This window comes from Parasteatoda tepidariorum, chromosome 10, assembly GCF_043381705.1.
Source record: "Parasteatoda tepidariorum isolate YZ-2023 chromosome 10, CAS_Ptep_4.0, whole genome shotgun sequence".
Taxonomy (NCBI): Eukaryota; Metazoa; Arthropoda; class Arachnida; order Araneae; family Theridiidae; genus Parasteatoda; species Parasteatoda tepidariorum.
In genome coordinates this window covers 61,681,739-61,709,504 of record NC_092213.1, presented here as the reverse complement: position 1 = coordinate 61,709,504, position 27,766 = coordinate 61,681,739, and the positions used below count along the sequence as shown (strand labels likewise).

The window sequence follows — 27,766 nt, the reverse complement described above, 5'->3', positions numbered from 1 at the left end:
ATTTATATGTTAATATCTTACCATATTTGGTGAAAGAAGGGATGAGCCGAATGGATTACCAAACATTCGAGGTGCACCAAATGGAGAAGGCACACCAAATGATTGTTGTCGAAGAAATGCAGGATGTAAAGGATACTGCTGAGGTAAACCAAATGTAGGACTAAGTGTACCTAAAAGTTATCAGACAATATTAATTAATTTATTTAAATAAACCAATCTGATAGAAAATTTCAGAATTCCTGTAAATGCAAAATATTAAAAAAGAAACTTCCATTTGCATTAATTTATAGGTAATTTCAATAACAAAATGGTACACATTCTAGTTTAAGATGAATAATGATCTCAGTTGAATACAATTCACAGCTGATACAATTCACAGTGAACCAAGATGCTTAGCCTTTAACTTGCCGAGTATGCAGAAAGTTAGCAATACTTAAAAATATAAAACGTTTCATTTGGTAGACTATTTTAGCTTTCATTTTATGCTTTAATCCATAAAAAAATAATAACGCATCAATTACAGTGAAGTTGCCCGAGCAATAAATAATACAAAATACATAATACATGAAATAATATATGGTATACAAAATCATATAAATATCCAAATATCTGCTAATATACACTAATGAGTCATAAATTAGTTCTTGTATCCTAAACCAATTAAATGTTTATGTAACAAACAATATGAATTTAAATATTTACCTGCTGATAGATGACCATAGGAGCCACTGGCACTAGAGCTTCGAGATCCATGGGTGTATGATGCTAGTGAATTAGGAGAAAATCTTATCATAGAATCCAAAGCCAAGGTATCAGATAAGTTATATGGAGAAATCGATAATGCTCTCTTTCGCCCATGGCGTGTCTCAGCACGTGGACTTGCTAAGTGGGAAGCTAGAAACATAATTAAATCAATTATTAAAATAATTTTCAAAATCAATAGAAAAATAAAGCTTCTTAAAGGACTACTTGTATCAATATTTGATTTTCAGTAGTATTTAATAGTCTTGTTTTGTATTTGTAACTTATAGTAATTATTTAACAGGATTAGGTTTAGTTGTAAGCACTGAATATTTGATATGAGAGATGTTAAAAAAAAGTCTAAAAATATCGATCAAATTAAATCATGAAAAAGGAAAATAAAGCAAGTTAAACTATTTTGCACATAGGAAAACATTTAAAAAATTTACATATTGATTAAAAAAAATTTTTTTTTGGAAAAGTGAAAAAGGGAAGGAAAAGCATGTTAAACTATTTTACACATAAAAAAACATTTAAAAAATTTACATATTGATTTAAAAAAATTTTTTGTTACTGAATATGTACATTGACAGTCCAATAAACTGCTAAGTTTGCGCATAAATCAGATTTTAGAGAATAAAATAATAAAGTTCAGAAATGTAATTTTTTCTCAAGTTTAGGAAGTCAGAAATTCAGCAAAAAAGTAGAAATAATCTCTTGCCTGATATTAATTTATAATCAGGGCTTTTAATGTATCTCTTTATTCTTCAAACATTTGCACCAATTTTCAAAGAAAAATTGTGCTCTAAAACACTTTGCTCAAGTTTTTTGTGCAGCCTAAAACTAAATCTATTCCACTAAGCTATTCATTAATGATCTGAAATTAAAAGTGCATGCATGCAATTATGCAAACTGTGCAATAGTGTTTGCTCCCACTACATGCAGAAGTGGAGTGTTAGTTGTTAAGAAAAACAATTTGAACTAACCCTCACGTCCAAGAACTGATTCACATCCAGATTGCACATGATTAGAATAATGATCACCCATCATATACCTTTGCCCCAGGGCAGCCATTTGTTGCAAATATTCAGGAGAATAAGAAAAACCTAATATTCAGTAAACCCAAAGCAAAAGCATGAGTGTAAATTTAGATTGATTTAAAAGAATTTAAATAAAAAAACATCTATGTAATATGTACATTTAAAATACATTAGTCGAGTCAGGAGAAAGGTTTTGGCTTATAAATGAAAAATTATTAAAAAATAGAAAATCACGGATTTGCGTTAAGTAAGTTTACCTAGTTCATGATTTTTATCCATACAAAAAATCATTATCTTACTGAGGGAAAATTTTAAACAAGGTTTTAGAAAAATTAAAAAATTTTCTCAAGAAAGGTATAAATTGTTCTGGTGCATTAGCTGATCGACAATTTTTTTATTATAAGAAAGAAAATTTTTGGTATGCTGGGTGTATAAGTCTAACAATGAAAGAAAAATGAAAATTTCTATTTTATCGTAAAATCTTTTTTAAAGTGTGGAATTTAAAACTTTTTGATGCAGGTAAAGACTATTTTTCAGGGGATTCAGCAGATGAGGATGAAATATAATCCATTGCTAAGTAGAATGACATTACTAATCTAATTGTATCGAATTCAACACGTATGATGTTTTGGAATCTAAATGTATAACTTTATAGTACATTTTAAATAGTACTATAATAGTTAATTTTTTTTTAAATGTAAAAGTAGTGTTACCAAAAAAAAAACTTTAAATACAATTAACGATTGTCTAACCATAACCCCATGATTTTCGTAAAATTTTTAAGTTTCGAAAAGTTGATTTGTACACTACTTTAAATATATCTCAAAATAATTATAAATTTATAAAAACATTAAAATTTTGATTAAAGTTTTGTTCTTTAATAAGCAATCAAACCTGGATGTGAATAGTTCAAGTTTCATTTGAAAAATATTTTAAGGCATTCTAATGTTCACTGAAAATGAATATTTTATTTAATTACAATAGTTATAACGGTAAAATTGCTTTGTTTACATACTGGATATCCGATTCAGTTTGAGTTATTTTTATGCTTGTAACAAAAATGGTATGCATGATATAAATATAGATATACTAATACAGATATACTAATAATAAGAGATATGATATAGATATATACATAAATACAGAAATAAATTTCATGTATGCAACAATGGATAAAGTAGCATAGTCATACAAATATTTTACCATAACATGTTTTTTTGCCCATCTTGAAATAGCTTAGGGAATTTTATAATAACATTCAGAAAATTGTATTTATGTCCCGTGAAATTATTTATGGCTGTTTATTAACAAAAAAAAATCTTTACAGAAAATTAGAGGCCTACTTCGGAAATTCCACGTTCTGCATATTAATAACAGAAGATTTCATGTTCAAGCCCATGTGTTTGAATTTAGGGGGGGGGGGGGNGGGGGGGGGGGGCTCATGAAAGAAAACGACAAATAGCTTAATGAATTAAAAAGTTAATGAAAGGAAATTTTATCTATTTAAATATTTTTAACTTAATTAGCTGAAACACTAATTAATTTAAATTAATTAAACTTTTAATTATACATGATTAATTAAATACGCATATGTTTCATTAAGCATATATTTTCTAGGGGGGGCCCTTCGGCCCTCTCCTACGGGCGCCCATGTGTTCAAGTAAAAATATGTGTGATGTTTTATGAAACCAATTGAAACACTATCAAAATTTAAAAAAAAAAAAATAAAAAAAAAAAAAAAATTTCAGATTTAATTTAAAAGTATGTCTTGAGAACTACAACAGTAATAATTGCAACTGAAACAAAAAAAACTATCTAAATATGTCTCAGCCTAATTTCAATATTTAATGTTAACAAATAATGATAAAAATTTAATATAGGTTGTTAAATTTTTTAATTGAGTTATAGATTTTTCAACAAAAAAAAACTTATGTTCTATTTCACTTACTCAACATATCTTTGCATTAGTTCAATTGTTTAGATACAATCCATTTATTTATTTTGCCTTAATTTGTAAAAATATTGCAGTAGAATTGTTTTTTTTTTCCTATTCCCTAAACAAGATGAAAAGTTATCTGCTCTGTTCCACATTTCACCCCCATTTTTTTAGGTAATTCGGGTATCATAGACCTAGAAATACCTTAAAAAAAAATTTTTTTTTTTTAAAGACGAGTGTAAAAGTAATCATAATATACCTCTTCCGTCCATGCTGGATACAGGTGGGACAACAGGTAATCCAGCTGCTGCCATTCCATACATATGTTCCAGATAAGTAGGACTGAACCGATATGGGAAGTGTAAAGGACTATCCATAGGTCCACCAGCTACGGCGGCTCTACGTTGAGCTGATACTCCCAACATTGAGAGATCAGACAAGTTCGGGGCTGCAGGATTACTGGAATATAAAAATATCACTTATAACAAAAAGATCACCTAATCATAACCTGAAGTGCATAAAAATAATATAATATGACAAATAATAAAAATTGAAAAAAAAAAAAAAAACATAAATATTAGGATTGCAGAATAACTATAGAGTCATCGACTATCAAAACGTGTTAGAACTGTTAGATAGTCGATGAAACTAGGAGGCATTTCAAGTAACCATCTTTTAACTGTTCTTTGTTTAATCCTGCATTCAAACTGACTTTATGTTAATTTTGTCTACCTTACTAGTGATTCAACAATTTTGATTGCATTTATGTTCATTTTTTAAAAATTAAGCTTAAATATAAATTAAGAAAGCAAAATGTGGTCACTTTTCAATGTTGGCTATTAATTGATATTCATGCAAAGATCTAAAAATATAAGGCAAAGAGTATAAAATGTAAAAATTTAAAATATAACACACTATACTATAAAATATTTAAAATCAAAATTTGAATTTTTTCTATGTGGAACTAATTTTATGTTTGGAGTTGGCCCCCATGGCTGAATCGCAGCGACATGGTGACATTGTCGCAGAACTTTATTGAGCTCTTGCAGAGACTTTTCCCTTGGAAAGTAAAATTTTTTAACTTTTCTACGGAAATTTACACGTAATATTTGAATCATGCATTTAGATAATCTATTTTTATGCGCACAATTTATGCCAGTAGTATCGTAAATCGATATGACGTTTCGATTGCACTTTCGGCAGTTATTGATATTGATTTTCACGTGGTTTTTTAAATATCCCGAGTCGCTTCGAACCATATCGAAAATTCGAACCGTGCATTTGAGGTATTAATTTTTTAAGACAATAATTCGATAGAATTTTTGACAGTTATTACAATTGATTTCTGCATAGTTTTTAAATGCGATATTTTTTGTACGATATTATTTATTACAACAACCTAATCTCGAAACGAAACACGCGTTTGGGGAGTCCGATACGCATGATTTCGTGGTCGATCTTTTATTCGGGAATTACAACTGCGGATTTCATGATTTTTAATTATTTTTTATTGTGAGGACTATTTACAAAATGCGAAGAAGTAAATAATTCGTGCGTCTTCCTTCTCCAACAAAATGCGAGAATATACAGGCCCGACTTAGCCTAGTTGGGGCACGGGGCAGAAACTTCTTAGGTCAGACGAAATATCGTTCTGTCCATTTTATTGATTTTCTGACAATTCTATGCCCTTCATGCCGAATATAGTTTTCTGATTCTTAACTTTATCATCTAACTGCGAAAAGTTTATATCCTTGCTGACATTAGGGCGGAATTCAGCTAAATTTTCGCGATTACTACGGATCAATTAAGTCAATCAGAAGCCTGTATTTTTGTTAACATATCGCAATTTGCGATGTGTAAAAATACGGGATTTTAATTGGCCGAATTTGTCCATCTTAATGGCGAAAATTTAGCTCAATTCAGCCCTAGAAAGCCATGGATTTACGAAATATAGATTGTGTTCATACGATAAATTGATGAAGAAGCTAACATAAACATGACGGATTTTACAGTATACTGATATTTTGTTAAAGTTCATTAAAGAAGGATACATAAAATGAACTTTCCATTTGATTTGGGGGGCCTGGGGCAACTGCCCCGTATGCCCCTGCCTTAGTCAGGCTCTCAGAATATAACCCATAATATTAGAATCAAATTTATGTTGAATTAAAAAAAAAATTATAAATTTTTTTTGTAAATAGTGTATTTTGTTATTTTAAATTAGTAACATATATGTTTGTTATTATTAAAAGTATCTTGCAGACAGATATTAATTAGTGCTAGAGAATTTAGTGGCAGAAAGCTCAAAAAATCCTGCCAGATGGGTAAGAATTTTAATCAGTTTGTACGTTATTAAGTTATAAAACACAGTTCCAAAAAGAGTTCGTATTTTGTAGATATGGAGTAACATTACCTAGCAGCACCATGATGAAGGGGGTGGTGTAAACGTGAATCCCAAAAGTAGCGTCCTTCATGAGTTTGGTGGTCTACTGGTATTGGTCCATGCACAGCTGCAAAGGCACTAGGAAACTGAAGGGGTATACCTGAAAAGAATAAAAATATATTGAATTTAACTCCACGTAGCTATTATTTGTTTAAATAAATAATAAAGCTTTGGTGTCTTAAAGAATATTACACAATATGCCATATCAAAAAAAAAAAAAATTTAATAAGGATGCTCGTCAATTCATGTGTTGTCATATTTAGTAATAAGAATGCAATAAAGTTTTGTGTATTAAAATCAAATCAAATGCCATGCAATCCATAAGAAAATCTTTTTTCTTCTTACTTTTTAAGTTTCAGCAGAGAGAAATAAAACAATTTTCGCTATTTTATAATGCAAAGCAAATACTAAAATGTATTAATGTCCTAGAAGGATAGGGGATTTCAACAATAATGAAAAAAAAAAAAAAAAAAAAAAAANAAAAAAAAAAAAAAAAAAAAAAAAAAAAAAAAAAAAAAAAAAAAAAAAAAAAAAAAAAAACGTATTCGATCTAGATCTTGTGGTCAACTTATTCTTCAAACTCTCTTTGGTGATATGAAATTACGCTTTCCAGTAAATGTGCTATTTTTTATAACTGTGGAATATATAACAGTCGTTGATAACTGTTAAGTTTTATTAGTAATAGGAATGTTTCTTAGCAGTAAAAGTTGTTGGAAATAAGGAGGCTGCTGATTAATGTGTAGTCATATCTAGTGAGAAATAGTATTAATTTAACTTTCAAAATCTAAAATATTCCAAAATTGATGTCTAGAATAAAAAAATAAAAAATTAAAAAAAAAGAAGAAAAAATATTAAATCTATATCTTGTGACCAAGGTTATTCTTCAAACGCTTTTTGTTAGATGAAATGATGCTTTTCAGCAAATGTGCAATGTATGTTGAACCTATAACAGTTGTTCATAACCATTAAGTTTTGTCCATCTCTACTTTAAACGTTTTTTTTTCTTTCCTAAAATTATTTAAAAAGTTAAGGCCACTAAATTGCTTGGGCTCTTAAAAATACCTATGCAAAAATCCAGAAGGCTGGGCGAGCTATAGACTTTTATAGCTCTGGCGTCAGAAATCAATAGCTAACTAATCAATAAAACGTTCTTATATTGTGGTTCAAGGGTACTAACATGAATTACACCAAGTTCTACAATAAATCAATTTCAGAAGGTGCAGCATTTTAAAATCTGTTCCTTAATAATAAACAAGTTAAATTGAGCCATTTTGAACAAACAGCAAGGCAAAGAACGATGTCAAATGACGCTCGAATGTGTTCATACGCCCACCTCTTGAACACTCAGTTTCAGGCCTTAAGGTGAGAGAAATAAATGAGCAATTCAATCGCTTATGTCCCACCTACCCCGTTGAGATTTATTTGTTTCGTGCTGCCATAAAAATAAAGGTAATGCGAGGTTTAGAACGATTGAAAAAGAGACGGAATGAAATGACATAGGAGTTCCAGCAACCACTTTTCAAAAATGGCAGTAATAATCAGAGATGTTATCGCGCTATTTTAAAGAGGGCAGGGGAAAAAATAGAATAGCTTATAAATGCTCACAAAATAAGATGATCGTGAGCTAGAAAGGAAGTATCACAAGGATGGTCTTTAATAATGATTCTTTATACATTTAGTTATTTTTTGCAGGCTATAATTAAGAAAAGATATATTATTTCGACAAGTCAGGAATTGTCATGATATAGCTGTTCGTAAAGTAGATTCTCTTTTTGGAGGAACATGCGATGGTTAAAATAATGTAAGTTTCGATTGCTAAAATAATCTGAAACCTATTTTCACTTGTAAGAAGGCTTCTTGTAAAACAATAAGAAGTCACATAATTATTATTTTTTAAAAATAATTGTAGAAAAAAAGAAAAGGTTGAAGCAAAATATCTAAGTTGTTAAGAAAATTCTGAGTGGTGGGGAGATACAAACCAATCGCATTTACAAAATAATAGAACATCGTATGGAAATATATAGGTGGTTTTAATTTAGTGATGCCGTTTTAAACTCCAATTGAAGTAGTAGTACGATTGCAAATTTGTTAATTGTATGATTGCAAAATTGTGACGCCGTTTTAAACTCCAATTGAAGTAGTAGTATGATTGCAATTTTTCTGATTGAAGTCAGTGGGTTAAAATTAAAAAGTCACGCTTTTATTTGTAATAGCCGGTCTTTATTGTTTTTTTTTAATTATTATACTACAAAATTAATATACACATGTGTAAATTTATTTTATAGGTAACTAATCAATAAAATAATAAAAAATTTGTTTGATACAATGCATCAGCTGTTAAGTATTACCGCAAAATGGAATAATAAATAATCATGAACGTCCTCGGGTTTCACTCATTGAGGGGTTGAAATTAAACATAAAAACAAGCCACAAAATTTCTTGAAACTTTTCACATAAAAAAAACAACTTAATATCTGCTAAATAACTGCATTATTATTTACCGGTACATTAGTATTAACCGGGTCCTAATTAGCTGCAGGAACAAGAATTCGAATGTGCAATTTGAACTTCATGATTCGAGCAATTTCTTTTATTAATTTTATTTAAAATTAAAATAAAATTAATAAAAGAAATAGCTTACTTTTACACTATTTATCCCCCATTTAATGGTATTTTTTCCCTTTTTGTTTCACTGCTTTCATTTTTTAATTCGCTGTGATTTTATATCGCGTGAAAGTAGTTGAAAATGCGGGGGAAAAAATCCTTGTATAAATTTTTTTCTGCAAAATTTATTCAACTTCCTGACTTTCTTGAATATGTCCCCTCTTTTAAAGAATAAAAATATATATAATTACTTAGTATATACTATTTATTATTGCAATACCCATTAATATTTACAAAAAATAAGAACTTCAGTTGTTTTTCTCTTTGTTAGACAAATGTAAAAATATTTTATTAAGATTCTAAAATGCTGAAAGCATTTATAGCTGAACTAATAGCTATAATACTTTTAATGCCATTTTATTAAGGTTAAAAGCTCCATGTCGAAGAATAAGGACGCGCGGTCCACATGAATGTAATGTATACTTGAATTATCTTAAACGTTCCGAGGTTTTAAATTTCCAATCGAAAATGCTTCATTTTATCAGGTACAATCGTTATCAGGTTCAAAATAGCAACCAAATAAAAGCAATTTTAAATCCACAACATCTTCATCGACTATTCAGAATAATTATCAAACTCTACGGGCAGCGTAATAAGCTTTAATATCTTAACATTAGTTTTAAATAATAAGCACTCATCCATTTATGAAGCAATCACTCATCCTCAGTTCTTAACAGCGTGGGGTAAGTTCATGTGCACCATTCCATATTGCTTTTATCTTCTTGGCTTCCAGCTTGGTGAGCGGTATCTAATTCCGAAAAAATGTAATCATATCTTCAGGTACCAATCTTTCTGGCAACCCTAGAACAACTTCTGACAGATCATATCCATCACAGCATGTTCACAGCAAAAGTGCTTCAGGACAGAAGGGGGGAACAGAAAGATAATGGGGGAAGGATCTTAATAACAATTAAGGTCTGATTGGACCAGTGTATGCAGGTGCGCAGATCACGTGGTCTCTCTCGGCGAGATCCAACTGTGCAATTACGCTTGATAAACACGCGATAACCCCTCCCAAACTAGAGAGGAAATATCTATCAAATTACAAGTTTATTTATTCTGGACATAGTCAATTAAATAGTTCAGCAACTGATGATGAGCGTACGTGTCCTCCTGTAGTGACAAATGTTTAGGACCACCATTGATTGGGCGACGCTTTCGGATGTCACGTCATGGGTTGAGGTGGGTGCCAAAGCTCTTTCGGAGTTAACGAAGCGAAAAACCCATGCATTATGATCGTATTGTTAAGGTAACTCATTAGATAAAAGACGACAAACTACTGATAAAAAGTTACGAGAAAGACTAAAAAGAATGTGCTTAATGAATAATTTTAGAAATAGTCACGTCGTACGACGAAACAAAACTTTTAATATTCTCACCGTGTGTATCTAAAATTGCGTATCAAACGTGATCTAATTATGAAAGATTTACTTAACACTTCTGTTTTTAAATGCGATACAAAGCAATTATCTGTTCATGATTTAAAATATGATCTACTTATTAACATTGACAAACTTAGCTTTGAATTTTCACTTTTCGAAAAGATTATTAGTTATAAAGCAAAATGAAATTTATGAAAATACAAAATACATTTGGCTTTACTCTTATTATGGTATGCGTAAAATGTATTGAGTTTACTAAATCAATTGTATGGTATTTTTTCCAATACTATAAATTGAAATTAAGAATTGAAATTGACACAAAACATGAATTTTTTTCAATCGTCTAACCGTCTTTACCCCTATTCACAAACATTCGTCTCACAGACCTCGCGAAATATGTGGACACTTTTAAAGAGATGAGATAGAAAGATGAACTTTTAAGTATTTTCTAGATTGTTTGACGAATATTCATGAATCCAATACATGTTTATGAATCTATAGTTAATGAGAATTTAAAGATGTATTACAAAATAGTTTTAAATATCGAAAATCAAACTATCAACCACTAGAACGGCGAATAGTTAGGTCGGTTCTCATTTAAATTATATTATCACAAATATTACATACCTTTCAAATTATAAATCTATAGATTTATAATTTGAAGAAAACTGTAATTGAAAGATTGATTGAAAGAAAATCTATAGATTTGTAGGTATCTATCCTCTTCACTACCCCGATCCCTTCTTAGCTTCTAAACACACGCTATAAGAAAATTTATGGATTTACCCTCACTGAAACATTCGTGGACGTTTCTGAGGATTCTAATAAATGCAGAACATGTAAGTTATTTGGGTAGAATTTTACATAAACAAGAGTGATTTTTAGAAAAATGACGCTAAATCTATGTGCACGAAAACATATGTAATTTTAAACTATTATAAAATTCAGTCATTTCGAAAATATTTTTTTTACCTTTGACAAGTAGTCATGTAATCTGTTTGAAGCTTTTAAATCTATATTTACTTAATATTTAAAAATACAGCCAAGAACACGCAGTCCACGTATGTGTGCCTTAGTATGCACGGCGAAATTTATGACAGCGAAGTAGTCAAGTAAAATCTCATAGGATTATGCGTATTTAACTTTATATCTTCTTAGTAATATTATGAGTATTTTAGTAAATTGTTTTATATTAAGGTCATAATTTTGAAATTTTATCCTCACGAATTATTTTTTTTTTTACAATTAGAATTGGATTTTTTTCAATAATTATTTATTTAGCGTGGTTTGCATAGTCAAAATAGTTCTGAAACTTCGATTTAATGCAGTATTGCATTGTACTTACATAAAACTTCGTACTTTAAATTTTTTTTAAATACCTATTAAATCTATTTATCATTGTATTGAAATAGACCTTAATATAGTAGTATGCATGCTTGTTCCTACTTTAGGTGCTATTCAACTGTTGAAATATTTATATACTTTTACTTAGTTAAAACCTGAAGTCCACGTACGTGTACGTAAAATTATTAACCCCTGGTAGTATAAAAATTAGTATTTCGCTTATTTTGTTAAGATTTATGGCAGGAATATAGTAATCCGGAACTGTAAAAAAAAAAAATTTGCGAAGTTCTTTTATGCTTTAGTAGTGAAGAGGCTTCAGAACGCTTGAAAAGTGACCATCTCTTTTCTGAAAACTGAAAGTCTTTCCAGTGTTTAATAATTTTATACACCTCACTATTAGAATCGTCAACGTTGAACTGGGACAATAACTCAGGCAAAAATTTGTTTAAACTTTAATCACTACTAGATCAAAGAAAACGACTCCAATAAAAATAACTGAGTGCCATCAAATTTAAATGTTATCAAAATGTAAGCTTCACACAGGTANTAATAATTTTATACACCTCACTATTAGAATCGTCAACGTTGAACTGGGACAATAACTTAGGCAAAAATTTGTTTAAACTTTAATCACTACTAGATCAAAGAAAACGACTCCAATAAAATAACTGAGTGCCATCCAATTTATGTTATGCCATCCAATTTAAATGTTATCAAAATGTACGCTTCACACAGGTAGATATTATAGAATGTTCTTTAAAAAAAAAAAAAATAATTTAATGGGAATTTATAGAGAACCCAAGTGCAATAATTGGAAATGAAATGTAATAACTTAAATTCTAGCATAACCAAATCAGTTCTTTTTAGAATTTTTTTTTCTTTTCTGTAGCACTTACAGCTATGTTGTTTGACATTAGAAGAACCAATAACAGTTTCAACTTACCATAGATTCATAAAGTATCGCACGAAATCTAAAATTTATTAATTTCACAACTACTTTGTGAAGTTACTAATATTGCAAAAGAGGATCCCTTCACAAGTAATTTAAAAATAAATAAAAATTAACCCTGAGTTCAACGGGAGTCAGCTTTCTCCAGCGACTCACGATGCATGAACGTAACTCAGCATTTAACATCAAACAATTTCTTTCTAACTTCCTTATATTTTTCAATCAGAGTGAAATGTCTGATAACGCTGAGCAAACATTTTAAATTTCAATAATTGAAAAAAAATTTCAGCGATAACAATAACTTGAAATAAAAGAAAATAGTTGGATGCTTTGGATTATGCTTTAAAATTTATAAAAAAGAAAATGTAAATAAAAATTAGAATATGTACAACTGTAACGTATGTACAAAAAATAACTAGAATTCATCATGCGCAAAAAAAAACTGAATTTCATTACATAAGAAACTTAACAAATGAAACCGAGCTAGAAACTACACCAATGTGCAAAGTTATAAGATCGCTAAAACTTTGAATAACTTTGACAAACACGAAAAAATTTTGGGTTATTAAGGAAGTTAATTTCCCCACCCAATTAAAAAAACCATCGAAAAACCTAATGATTAAATTCTTCCTTCTCAAAATTTGCGATTGAATTTGAATGGAACAAACGCTGGTTTTCAGCACAAATGTTATTTAACTGCATTATTAATGACAAACTAGATATATTGCAGTTCAATAACAATCAAATTTAAATAATCCCGCAGATACATCAGAATGTGTTACCGTTGGCTCGTGATTTGCTTGCCTCCCTTTAGAAGTTGTTAGGTCCTTAGGTTAAGAACAGAAGTAAAAAAAGGTTTTATATGTTATAAAAATTATTTAGACAAATATTTGCTGCTTGATATGTTATAATCAAGCAGCAAATAGCAATAACAATTATTAAAATTTATCATAAATTTAATTTATCTTGTTTGAACGCTTTTGGGATTGTGATTGACTATATGAATTAATGATTTGACTGAACACTTACAATAATCTATGAATAAGTTACCTTTTTGTTCTTAAGAAATAATACTAAATTAGCGTGACGAAGATGTGCCAAGTTGTATTGTATCATTTACAATAGTTTTAGTTCAAGATAATAAGATGAAAAGATATGAAAACATGTACGACATTAATATCCAGCTTTTACTTACAGTATTATATAATTTAATATTTCGTTTAAATATAGTTTTTAAAATTTACGTCTTCAATTGTGAAACATTTTAAACAAACATACTGATATTTGAATCAGGGAGCGGAGTTATTCCCCAGGTTTCCTGATCAAGTGAAAACATAATACATACAGCATCAATCGACAATCTTACTATCGTGAACAATTATGATCATTATAAAATTTAAAAAAGAGAAATAATAATAAATTAGGAAGTAAGCTTATTGATGACAGCTTTGAAATTTGCGCAAAGTTACATTTCTGAATATTTACTAAAGTTGGAACAACTCCACCCAATCTCAAAAAAAAAAAATTGCGCTTCGATTTTAAAAATTAAATTCGTATTTTTAGCGGTCATATAATCTACTGGAATTCGGTTCTTAGTATTAGAATCATTTTAATTATGAAAAAAAAAAATGAGTACGTTGAATAATTTGTTTTGTTAATGCGCAAAATAAAATGGAGTGGTTCACAATAAATACGTTTTTACAGTGGATAACTGTTGCGGTAATGTTCCTAACGAATACATGTACTTACCGCTTAGCTTTTAAAAGAAAATAATAACTTACCAAATTAGTAGAAAAAGTGCCCTAACTAGAAAAATTTACTGATGCATGGTTTAACATTTGATAAATGTGTTGAAAACAAAGCAATTTTTACAGGCTTGGTTAAAGAGGTCAACTATTTTGAACCCAGCATTAGGTCTCTTAGAGCCCTGAAATTTTTATCAGGTGTGTTCCAGAATATACTGAATTATTTTTAAAAATTAAAATAAATTAAAAGAAAAACTTATGTTTAACTTATACTTAAAACTTACTGAACTACAGAAATGCAGGTTATCATCAAATTTTCGTTTGGAAAAGATAAATCTCCGTACAGAATATAAGAAGATTAAAAATATTCCATTAGGTTCGAATGTTATCGCAGCTCCGAATGCTTTCCTGCGATGATTCCTCGTCTAAACACAATGCATTTTTACGCTTACTAAATGTTGTTACTTAGATATTTTACAAACATTTGCTAGTAACAATAGGAAACGTATATACTTCAAACGAAAACATACTTCAGTTTGAAGGCAAATTCTCAAATTTGCAACTAAATATAATTCATACAAATCTTCCATTCCATAGAAGTTATAGTAAAAATCAGATCTTAAGGAATCAAAAACGTCTCCATAAAAATTGATATAAATACAAAACAATAAAATTCTGAAAAGAAAAAAAAAATGCAATTTAAAAAAAAAAAAAAAAGATTTTGATTTACAGCAAATAAATAAAAAATCTTAGCAAACGCGCCAAAAACATAATTAAACCCAGTCTGTGTGACGTGATAACTGTTTTTATCTAAGCTTTTAGTCCTATCAACTTGTGAAGTTAATATTTNAACGTCTCCATAAAAATTGATATAAATACAAAACAATAAAATTCTGAAAAGAAAAAAAAAAATGCAATTTAAAAAAAAAAAAAAAAGATTTTGATTTACAGCAAATAAATAAAAAATCTTAGCAAACGCGCCCAAAACATAATTAAACCCAGTCTGTGTGACGTGATAACTGTTTTTATACATCAAACACTAATACCTTCTAAGCTTTTAGCCCTATCAACTTGTGAAGTTAATATTTAGTTTGGCGTAATAACATACAGTAGAAACCTATACTTTACACTTGGCTAAATAGGATTATTAAGTTTCTTTCCCCGAATACGAGCTATTTTAAACTAAAATCTATTAAAATATATAAATAATAATTAAATAAACACATGCTATTGCTAATTTCTTCTTTTTTATTCGCGTCGCTGGTTAGACTTAATGACTCAAGTTATAGCTACTACTGACGATTCACGGCTTAATGCCTCCTTAGACTACAAAGAATTGGCTGCATTGAAAATCAAAATTTTGAATTCATGTAAAAACGATATTCGATAGAACTTTTCCCTATTTCTTCTGTTATCACCGTCCAAAAATCTGTTTCTTTTGAAGTTGCAGGCCTGTGTAATGACTTGAACTATCTTTTTTACGCATTTGTTAATTCGTTGGGAAGAGATCCTGCGAATGGCATCGTGGTTGATAAAAATGTCCTGAAATTATGATAGATTGCACGCATGCGAAGAGAGTCGTCTTTAATTAGCATTTTACTTTTGGCAGCATGCCCACACTGTATCAAAATATACTTATAATATATATTGAAATCGAAAAAGATTTTCTAAAAAAGAAAACCGTTAAAAGCTCCTGATATAATTAGAGAATGAAAAGTGAGTATTTCTTCACTTTAATTAGTAGAGATGGACAATTTGAACACATTGAAATATGCATATTTAAATCATTTCACATAACCTTCAGGTGCGTAAAGGTGCTTTTCGAATACTGTCTCTTTCTTCCATGGAAAACGACCAGTACTATTCAATGGCATGTGAAGAATTCTTTTTTTCCTAGAAAGTTGCATTTCCTGTGCACATATAATCCGTTTAAAAGATACCGATATAATTAGAGTATGAAAAGTGAATACTTTTTGACTGGTTTGTGAAGATGGATAATTTGAATGCATTGGAAATGCGTATATTGTAATTATTTCAAGTGACCCTCAGGTGTGTCAAGGTGCTTTTCGAATACAATAGAGTACTGTCTCTTTCTAAGATGAAAAACTTCCAGTACTATTCAAAGATATATGAAGGATTCTCTTTTCCTGGAAAGTTGCATTTCCTGTGCACATCTCTGTTAGAAGAAAGGAAAAGATTCTAACGGGTAGTGGGGGGGGGATGAACTGCTTTGTTATGCATAGAGAAATGACAAGTGCAATAATGGTCCCAGATCATCTACTTTCACACCTATTGTAAATGAGTAATAAATAGGGCCACAAAAATTTGGAACTGCCCACAAGTCGTCATTAGAGTATAAAGCTCTTTCTTAACTTCTTGACAACCTGTCATTTTTCGCATTAAGATTCTCAATCTTTTCTAGGAGTATCAGCAGAAAAGTTTAAAAATGCAGTATTTCAATTACGTTCTTTTTTTTTTTTAATAACTATTCAGAATTCATTTTATTCAATGTAGTCTTTACATTTTAAATTTTGAAAATAAAATAGGCGTAAATTCTTGTATTCCTTACAATTTAAATTTCCTTCAACCACTATTCAATAATTTTTTTCGCATGTGTGCGATATATATTATATTTCATAAAATAAAATGACTATCTGAAACTTCGCATTTCTTTTTCCTTAACTGAAACAACAAATAGTAATAGTGATCCAATTAAAGGATAGGTAGGCAATATTAATACATTTTTTTTTATATACATACTTTTATCCTTATATTTAAACAAAAGTGTTTAATAAAAGCTTTTTACCAAACAACTACATATAACAAAACTATATATATACATATTCTTTTTAGAAAAACTATTTCTTTTTAAACAAGGTGTAATGGTTTAACCATCATGAGTAGGATTGCAAGTTTGTCCCGGCGCAAATAATCAATACTTTCTCACAAATCCAAAAATTTCAGAATTGCTACAATTGACGCGATAATTGTTTAAAACGTGATATTTTTTTTTTCGTTACACTTTCACTTACAATTTAATCTGAAATTTCAAAATTTTACAACTAATAAAACGTTAAGGCACTGTCAAAAAATCCTTCTAGAGAAAAATTAATAAGGGTATCATACCTCCAGCACAAAAAGAATACAAAAGGAAAAAATTTTGTTAAGCGTTCGAAAATTATCTGAAAAGAGGATTACTGAGTAAATAATGTTCATCCACAGATAGTAATAAAAGTATTAAGAAGTTAGTGAATAAAACTAATATGTCATATTTACGCTAAATAAGAAAGGGAATTAATTAAAATAGAATTAACCTATATTTAAATATAGGAAATCTCATTAATATAAGTATGAAAATCTTATTAATACCGTATTATCGCTAAACAGAAAATCTAACAACATCCAATGCAAGAGATCTGGTATTTTCCAAAGAGGAAAAATGCTATTTTTTTGACAATTCCATGCCCCCCATAAAAGAAATGATAAGCATGATACTTGATGCCTTAACGTTGATCAAAAAAGTCCTCTCATAATGCCATTTTGAAAACCATAAAAAAATGTCTACTAAAAATGTGGTAAAACTATCCACTAAATTCAATCGCTGAATTGCAAGCAGTTCTGTAACCTGCTGGCTTCCCTTTAACAATAAATATTTCATACAATTGTATTGAAGTCAGAAAAAAAATTAAAAGTTATTCAGCACAAAAATCTTTCTGAGGTAGAGAATATTATGCAGCGTAATTTTCCAGATAAATCGTAATAAAAAGGAGAAAATACAAAAATTATATCTTCATTGACTGCTATGTTTTTTTTTTTTTTTTTTTTTTNTTGCGATTGTTAATAGTTTTTCTAGAGTATAATTCCCAAGCAAACACTAAATTATAAAAAAAAAACTAATTCGTTAGAGATTGTTTCAAGGGATTGCCTTGCCCTCCTCTCAGTTTCAATTTTCGATCAAAACAATTCGGAAATAATTTAAATGTTAACCAAACTTAAAATAATGAATTACAGTTTAGAAATAACCAAACGCTTTCACCACAGAATATTACTCACTCAAATAGTATAAAGACAAATTTTTAAGATTCTCACTATTGGAATAGAGATCAATTAACTCAACAATAAAGATAGTGTTTATTATTTGTGTACTGCGATTAGAGTTTTTTTAACTTTTTAAAGAAAGATTTAAAAGGTTTGCAATTTTTCAAAGCACTTTGCTTTTAATATTCAACTTGAAGTAACAAAAGAAACAGCTCAATCAGATCCCATAATTTACGAAGAAGAAAAAAATATTCTCCATACTTAATATTCCATATATAGATTTAATTGCTCAATTATTCAACATTTATAAATCTTGAATATTCACAGAAATACTAATAGCAAATACGGATTTCCTTTTTTGTTGAGGAAAAAATGCAGTAACACGAATTTAAATATCATAATTTTCTCATAAATTTAAGGATGGTTTTATAGTACTTAAAGCATTAAATATTAATATTCTGACAAAATAACTGCTTTAAATTTTAAACTAATCCAACTATAATTACAAATAAAATTATTTTGCCATGCAGATTTTCTCTTTATAAATAATGGATTGCATCCATATTTATAAAGCCACCATATTTATGTACCACATATATCCATATTATACAATACGGCATCTTTTTTTTATATAATTTTTTAATAAAATTGAAAACTAGTAATAAAAAAATTAAGAAATCTATTGCACTTTGCATTTAAGACTAGTAATAATTAATCAACATGTTTTTGCTAACATTCTGTTTGATTTTTTAAAAGGAAATAAAGATAATCAATAAAGATGACCACTGGTCAATGTTTTTAAGACAGGTCTCTAAGAGTATCAAGACAATGCTTACATCAGAGGTGTGATTTTTGGACGTTCTAAACTAATTAACAGAACACTTTGAGATTCACTGTCGTTAAAATTATGACTGATCATAAAGACAAAACAATCCAGAACAGTAATGTTAGAAAAAACGTTTTCAAGTAAAAAATATTAAAATTTTGGATAAAAAGTTTGCAAGTAGAAAACAAAGTCTGATCTGCGACACATGACAGATCTCTTGAAGACGTGATAATTCAACAAAACTTTTAGAAAGTTTAAAAAATGTTAAATAGAGCTGTCGATCGTTCGATTCTGTTATACATCAAATACAAATGATTAAAATAAATACAGGACTTACTTAAATTAGACATTGCTGATTAGATCTTAAAACAAAAATGCAGTCCAGGGTGTAAAATATCCAAAAGTAATCCAAAGAAATAATCCAATTTCACGCAAACAATGCAACGACATAACTAAACACAATACACAAGATTTAGAGTAAACAGACTACCACTTGTTTACAGGGACACGAAACGTCCTTCCAAGCACCAAGCAAACTAAGAACTATCCCCCGAAAAAAGTTGCCAGAGCGTACCACAAATTTTCGAAGAGCAGAAAAAGCGCCAGAATTGGTGAAAAAAAAACATGCCAAAGATAGAGAACTAGCTGATTGAGGTTGAAAGCGGAGGGGCGTCCGACAAGCGAGCAATTATTATGTTCCAAAACCAGTTCTTCATAATGACTTCATTGCCAAGGCACGGGGGAAAATTGAGTTATAGACGTTAGGGCCATAAATCAGCCAGCAGGATCTCTGGCAAAAGGGGACCAACCTATGACGCCCATTTCTTTTCTTTTTTTCTTTTGTTGGCGAAGATTTCTTGGATTTTGTGAAACAGGGGATACAAGAGTGCTTTGAGGTGTGTACAGACGCCATCCACTTTTTACCCTATTTGACAAAAAAATCGCCTTCACTGTCAAGTTTCTCGAGAGAGAGCGGGCAACCTCTAATTTGAAAGGGTAACAAAAATGTATCACTTTTCAAAGTTAGTTGACAGCGGAAAAGCGAGATTACTTATTTCGGTAAAAGATTACAGTTCCAAAGAATTTTTTTTTTTCTATTCTAAGTGTTTAGCAACGGAAATGTACTTCGGATTCCTAATCACTGGTTGCTACTTTAGATTGACTGGAACTCGGCCAACAAAAATTCTACAATAGTTCTTTTCATAGAATAATACAAATAAGAGTTCTCTGATGGTATAGTAATATTTATGATTGCTTGCCCATGCTAGAAGCAACGCGAATTTTTTTTTCCCTTTCTATATCACATTTTCCCGAAAAACATTCTACGAAGAAGAAAAATAATTACTTTCAGAAAAATAAAAAATGTTTCAGAAAATAACAAAACCCCAATGCAGTCGTTATTAATAAAATATATCAGTTTTCAGCAGAAAAAAAGAAACGCGGGTTCTAAATGATATTTATACTTATAAAATGAAAAAAATCTGACTCCTGAAATAATTTTTTTTTAAAGAAAATAATTTCTTTAAAGAAATAATTTCTCATTATTTAAGTAACACTTGGTCGAAAATTTGACGTTTAATATTAGAGTAATGAAACAATGAAGTTAACAATAAAAGCTATAGTTTCTCATAGTTGTGATTAGTGAATTGGTGAATACATCTATCCCAAGCGTTCAACATAAGACTCCATTTCGAATGTTTCTTTTTTTACAACCTTTAGAATTTTGCTCAGTATAGTTTGATGAATTTTATTTTATTATTGGTGTTAAACAACGAATCCCTGTCTGGTTTGAGACTACAACACTGTTCAACTCCGTGGCAGTGTAATTTTTAATCCAACAGAGAAAACAATGAAACTCCTGCATAAGCATTCGAACAAATACTTGTCCGATTAAGGTTTTTCTTCATAGCCCGCATTTGCGCTACGTGATGAGGAACATCTCTCATAGTTAGCCCGACGGTTATTTTATTTTATAACTGGCGTTGTGAACAGCCAACCCGATTCTGAGTTAACGACTATCATAGTTCAACTCCGTAGCCTTGTATTAGGTGGACAGGAAAGTAATGTCGTTTCGGTGCATTTGATATTTGTTATCAAGATTTTATTTTTTATCAATAATGTATTCACCTTCATTAGTAACATTTTTTCAATGCCGGATCGAAAAAAAAATTTACTGGATTTTAAAACTAATGAATATTTAATGCGCCGAAACGACATTACTTTCCGGTCGCCTAATAATTTTGAATTCAACCCAGAAGACAAGGTAAACTCCTGGTTCAAGCATTGGTAAAAACTAGCCTTCGTAGAGGACTTCTTGATATCACTAACTTGCATTTGCGAAACATGGAGAGGAAAACCAATGCTTCCCATGGTTAATCCAACAGCAAGGGGATTCTAACCCATGATCCGTCTATTACTGAGGACATTTTACGTCAGCGCTGTGGTTAGTGCGAGCTCGGTGCAGAATTCATATCGACCGGCCATCACTGGGATTCGAACCTGGGTTACCTCGTTGGGAACGAGTGCTCTATGAACTCCTGAACTTTACAACAGCACCGTGGTCGATGTGAGCCGCCCCCAGGACCTGAATCTGATTTGCCTCAATGGTAGGGGTAATATTCAATCGGGAGTTTCCGATACATTGTCTTATACTATATGATCGGTTATTTATCACAAATATAAAAAATATGTTTATGCATATATTATATTTTCCGCACCTGCGCCTACAAAAATTATTTTGTTTGCACACTCATACTTCGTTACGATATGAATACATTACACATAAGTTTTATATTTATCAGTGTAAATTTTAGTTATAAACTTAGCAAGTTAAAAGCAAAAAAAAAAGTGCGGTGAAATTCAGTTTTCTATGATTAACGCTTATATTTATGTGATAATTAATCACATTCAATAGCTTAGAGCTCAATGGCAAGAATAGAATCGGCCGTTAAATTAATAGAGAGAACAATAAAAATGAATAAATGTAATTATTTGAAATTATCGTTTTTTCTGCGACCAGAATCATTTTTGATAAAGGGGTACTTTTTTCCAAGTTCGATTTTTCTTTCCGTGATTCGTGTTCTTTGTTCTTTATATTCTCGAATTTACAAAACACTCCAATTTTACTGAACACAGAATTTCAAATAAATTTATTGACTCGCATTACCGAATCTACAAATTTTATTCAACGAGGAAATTTTTTCATTAATTCTAGATATTTGATTTGAAAATTAACACTTATCTGAATAAAATTGTAAACGGAATTATAAAAAAAAAAAAAAAAAATTAAAATAAAAGTGAAATAGTAAAGTATATTTTATGCACAGTGCAGAAAAAAATAAACCAACTAGCCTGAATAAGTTATCATATTTTAAGTTCAGGGGGATGACTTCCGATAAGCTGATTAATTACTGCGAACGATACTTTAAGTTACGAAATTAGACACAAAAACATACTTTCTCTGAATAAACATATCCTTTTTTCTACCCTGGATTTCTGACCTTCAAGCCGCAATCTAGGAAATATGGACCCCATAGTTTTGTCAGGAGAGTGGTCCAAAAATTGAACCCCTTAAGGTAAATTTTAATTTTTGAATATTTCGTCATATCTAGAAAACTTTTTAAGCAAAGCGAAACATTTTTGCACATAATTATAAAATTCGTTTTTCCAAAGATAATTCCATGCAAAAAATAGTTTTTAATAAGTATTCATTATTTTTTTTAAATTATTTTACTTAATAATAGTTGAAAAAATTTGAATTGTCGGTTATACAGTTTTTTGCATTATTTTATAGAAAGCTATTTTACATTACAAAATTTGAGTTTAATTAGTTGAATAGTTCCTGACAAACGAAATTTTCAAAATACGACGTTTGATTTGTTAGAATGTAATATTTATTTATTTTTGTTGTAAATTATGCGTCGGCTGACTCATATGTGTTGAGAGTATGAAGAAAATAAGAAGTACAGTATTAAGCACTCTATTTGTGAAAGAAATAAATAGTTGCATACAAATACACATTTATATATTTGTACTTCAAAAAGAAAAAATATAACAGAGATTTATGCTAAAAGAAGGGAAAATTTAGTTTGCAAAAACCACACTGCTGAGAGTCCTTTTGCCATCAGGCTAACAGCGGGAGTTTTTCGTGGTCTTCCTCTTCATGTAAAGCAAATGCGGGTTAGTTTCATCAAAAAGTCCTTTACAAAGGCAAATTTCTCACAATACTTGATCTAAGAGTTCCCTTGTCTTCTGAATTGGGTTCAAAATTACAAGGCTACGGTGTTGAACATTACTAGTCGTAAACAAGAAACATGGGGTCGGCCGTTCAACGACGATTATAAAAATAAAACAAAATCTCTTACTGAGACCTTTTTTACTGACTGCCATTTAGATCAGAGGTTTCCAATTTCTTTCGGCAATGGAACCCTAATTGAATAACGTTCTTTCAGCGGAACACTTCCCCTAATTTCAGAGATAAGGACAATTGCGAACGTATTTACTAATAAAAGACCTTATTTTAAAAACACAAGAATAAACTTTTTTAATTGTTTTAACAATTAAATCTTAAGTAAAGTTTTTAAGTCTGATATTTAAATTTGTAGTCACCCAATATTTTAATTCGTAGTTCGAAAAACCCGATGGGAAATAATAATGAAAGTTTTAATGCACGATCTTTTTATAATTTATACGATATAATGTTATAAGAAAAATTATCTATTTCTTTTCCAATGGCACTTTAAGGGCAATTGATCATTGATTGGATCTAACTGTAATAAAAAGTTTCAAAGGTTACTGATAAAAATAAATGTCCTCACTTTCGGAACTCCTTTAAATTTTCCACGGAACACCAATCGGGAACAACTGATTTAGACGGACAGTTAACTTTTGCCATAAAATTGTTGTTTTTATGGTAGTCATAATGTTCCTTTAAATTGGTATATCCCATTATATCGTTATTAATTATTAGTTTTAAAATTAGCCGTTAAAAGTAACAGTTACTTAGTATAATTGTCCTTCATTTCTACAGATCCCAAAACATCTAACTGTAATAAAAAGTTTCAAAGGTTACTGATAAAAATAAATGTCCTCACTTTCGGAACTCTTAAATTTTCCACGGAAAACCATTTAAAAATCGCTGATTTAGACGGATAGTTAACTTTTGATGTAAAATTGTTGTTTTCATGGTAGTAACAATGTCCTTCTAAATTGGTATATTCCATTATGCCGTTATTAATTATTAGTTTTAAAATTACCCGTTAAAAGTAACAGTTACTTAGTATAATTGTCCTTCATTTTCACAGATTCCAAAACATCTAACTGTAATAAAAAGTATCAAAGGTTACTGATAAAAATAAATGTCCTCACTTTCGGAACTCTTTTAAATTTTCCTCGGAACACCGTTTAAAAACCACTGATTTAGACGGACAGTTAACTTTTGCCGTTGTTTTTATGGTAGTAATAATGTTCCTCTAAATTGGTATTCTATTATGCCGTTATTAATTATTAGTTTTAAAATTACCCGTTAAAAGTAACAGTTACTTAGTATAATTGTCCTTCATTTTCACAGATCCCAAAACATCAACAGATAAAAAGTGCTCATAAAACTGTTGATGGAGATGCGAGAAGAACGGAGAGCCCACACTCTGCAGGCGACAGAGAGGAAAAAGGAAGTAAGATCAGCGGGGTGCGCGAGCTATAATTATCCCGCATCCCGTAGTATAATCCCCGACATTCCACAGCTGGCAATAAGGGAGGGGAGATCTCTCTTTTTCTCTTCCGATTCACTTAAGTTGGTGATAACACAGACCCCTTATCACTTCCAGAACACTTTATTTCAAGAATTTTGATACCTTTTTAACGCTAAGAGATTGACGCTTTCGGAGATGTTTTGTACCTTCGAGTAATGCTTCTTCTGTAGAAATCACATTCGACAAGAAAGAAAATGTTCGGTGAAAATTATGACAGAAACGGAAGCGTTCTTGAAATGAGATAAAACTAAACTTTCTATATCAGTGCCTGACTTTTCTATATCAGTGAGGAAAATCAGTGCCTGACCAGGGCCGCCTCGAAAGAAGGAGGAGGCGGCCCTGGCCTGACTCGATGTGTGGAAGAACACACCAAAATCATTTGGCAGAGCAAGTTGAACGGCGCATTGCGTCACGATCAAGGGTCTGTCCAGACATTTTGTGAAAGGTCCGATTTTGTAAAATTGTGAAAAAATTACTCGTAATTTGTGAATATAAAATAAACGTTAAGACACATTCTTTCACCCAGGGTCCGCTTTTGTGAATTTGTGCAAATAGGGTCTGTTATTGCAAAAAAACTTTTTCAAGGAGTTTTTAAATTGTTAAGACATACAAGATTATGCAAACACTCTAAAATTATAATTAAAAAAAATTAAATTTTAAAAAATTAACAGCAATTGCAACTACTAAATTAGCGATGCAACATACAAATATTTGGTATTTAGCCTATACTGCTTAACGCAGAATATTAATTTCGGACGAATAAAGGAAGAAGCGTCTGCCGAAGACCAAGTTTAGTTCGTTTACATCCGTCTCCCCACCCCCTCCTGGGAAGGATTTATTTGATTAACAAAACAATAATGAAGATAAACAAATTTGTGAAGGGTCCGATTGAAAGATAAATTATTTTGGGAAGGGTCCGTTTTTAAGTTAAAATATTTTGTGAAGAGTTCGTTAACGAACCCACATTTCTTCTAAACAGACCCCTGATGATATTGTGAAACTTTGCAGCCACCCCAATAAGGTTTTAATTGAACCAGGCTTCGGTTTTAAGTTGAACCATAAATGGTGTAATTAAGTTTAAAAAGCGCGATATGGTTTAAACTAGCATCATATTAAATGTTACAGCAAATTTGGATGATATTGTAGCTCAACATGCTCCAAAATTGTCAACAGTGAAAAATTTAATACTAAAAACTTTGATGGTTTATTTGAGGCAGTTTTTACAAAAAAAAAAAAAAAGAGGTAGTAATTGGTGTAATAAATGGTGACTGATGCACGTTAAATCTGTCGAGTCGCAAAGTCCTACATGTTCCCATAACAAATCAAAACCTCTGGGGGTACTGATCCAGACGTTTCCTTGTCCTATGGGTTGGTTAAAAGTTACAAGGTTAAGGATTGGTTGAAAGTTAAAAGGTCACGGAGTTGAACATTAGTAGTCGTAAACGAATATTGGGTCGGCTGTTCAACGACGTATAAAATAAAATTAACGTTGATTTTAAATTATTTACTTTAATAGAAACACGTTTTTAAAAATTTACTATAAACAAAATAATCACGTGGTTTCAGATAACTTTAAAGATGCTATTTTGGTGGTGTAATATTCCTATATTACCACGTTAACGTGGTTCATTAAATATATCTGAGAAAACGAATAAAAATACTTAAACGCGGGCTTAATAATCTCTTTAGATCAATCGAATGTGGCTATAAACTAGCAAATATACTCATTGGTGTTATCTTAAAATTTCGGGGGAAAAAATATAGAATTCTCTATTGTTAAACTTAAAACATGGTTAAAGCTTAACAAATCGGAAAATTCCATTTCGTTTTTCGCTCATCCTGCTCTAGCGGTTCGTGGTATAATGAATGATGTCGCACCGGAACGAATCATTGTGACATAATTCATTATATCGTTCCACAATTTGGCAAGTATTTAGCCAAATTTAATCTTTTTTAAGTACTGATAACTCGGACTGGCCATTTGGGGTGTCAAGGTAATTCCCATTGGTCCGATTTTAATTCCGGTCACTTTTCAACCCAACCATTCTGGATCTCTAATATAACTTGTTTTTTCTCTTTCTGAAAATCAAATTAAAATAAACGTGAAATCGAATTCAACTATAAAGTGATACTTGTAGATAGCTGATAAAAATTCAGATGAATGACTTTCTAGTTGATATCAGATAAAACTTTGCAATTTTCCAATTCACACGTGCTATATATTATAATAAATAGAAATCTTCATTGACTTTTATCCCCGGTTTGCAGATGATCGCTTGACCATTTTGAAGGAAAGGCTGTAAAGATATCAGTGTCCCAGTAGGGTGCATTTCATCAGAAATATTTATCCTACATCTATTTGACAAGAGTTCTAGAGTATTTAAGCCTATCTGCTTAATCCGATTTGTAAACCAAATCCGTTAACACTTTACTGGGTTAATCTTTCAAGGTAGAACCAACTCTCGAAAAAGAAACACATTGAAAAATTGCTATAGCAAATGTATTTCAATTGTTGAAATAACTGATTTGAAATATGCGCAGAAAATGATACGATACGCTTAAGTTTTAATCTTTGATACTACAATTTTAATTATATTTAAAAAAAAAAAAATTAAACTTAAATGGCGATGACAAATCATACAAAAATGCCTGAAGGAAAAAAAATATCGCAGTTAATTGTTTTTTAATTAATTTATCACATCTTATTTCAAATAATTAATAATTTTACATTTACGAACATTACAAAACGTTTGTTTAAAAGTAGTAAAAAAGTTTATTAAAATTTTATCAGAAGCCCGAGCCTGAAAACCTGTCTCATCTCTAATATATATATATATATATATGAGTGTATGTATGTATGTATGTATGTATGTATGTATGTATGTATGTATGTATGTATGTATGTATG

The 27,766-nt window shown here is 30.2% G+C and overlaps 1 protein-coding gene across 4 annotated transcripts in view; it reads right to left on the bottom strand.

Moving 5' to 3' along the window:
* LOC107438714 (transcriptional activator cubitus interruptus-like) overlaps nt 1-27,766 on the bottom strand; it is a 94,907-nt gene that overhangs the window by 11,835 nt on the left and 55,306 nt on the right. Inside the window, exons 1-6 of one of the 4 annotated variants that reach the window (XM_043045726.2) lie at nt 19,446-19,765; nt 6,131-6,260; nt 3,977-4,176; nt 1,728-1,847; nt 703-894; nt 22-170 (exon numbers count right to left, since the gene is read on the bottom strand). In XM_043045726.2, the coding sequence (XP_042901660.1) occupies nt 22-170; nt 703-894; nt 1,728-1,847; nt 3,977-4,176; nt 6,131-6,260; nt 19,446-19,458 (804 nt within the window). In that variant the 5' untranslated portion in view covers nt 19,459-19,765. 4 annotated transcript variants of the gene reach the window in all.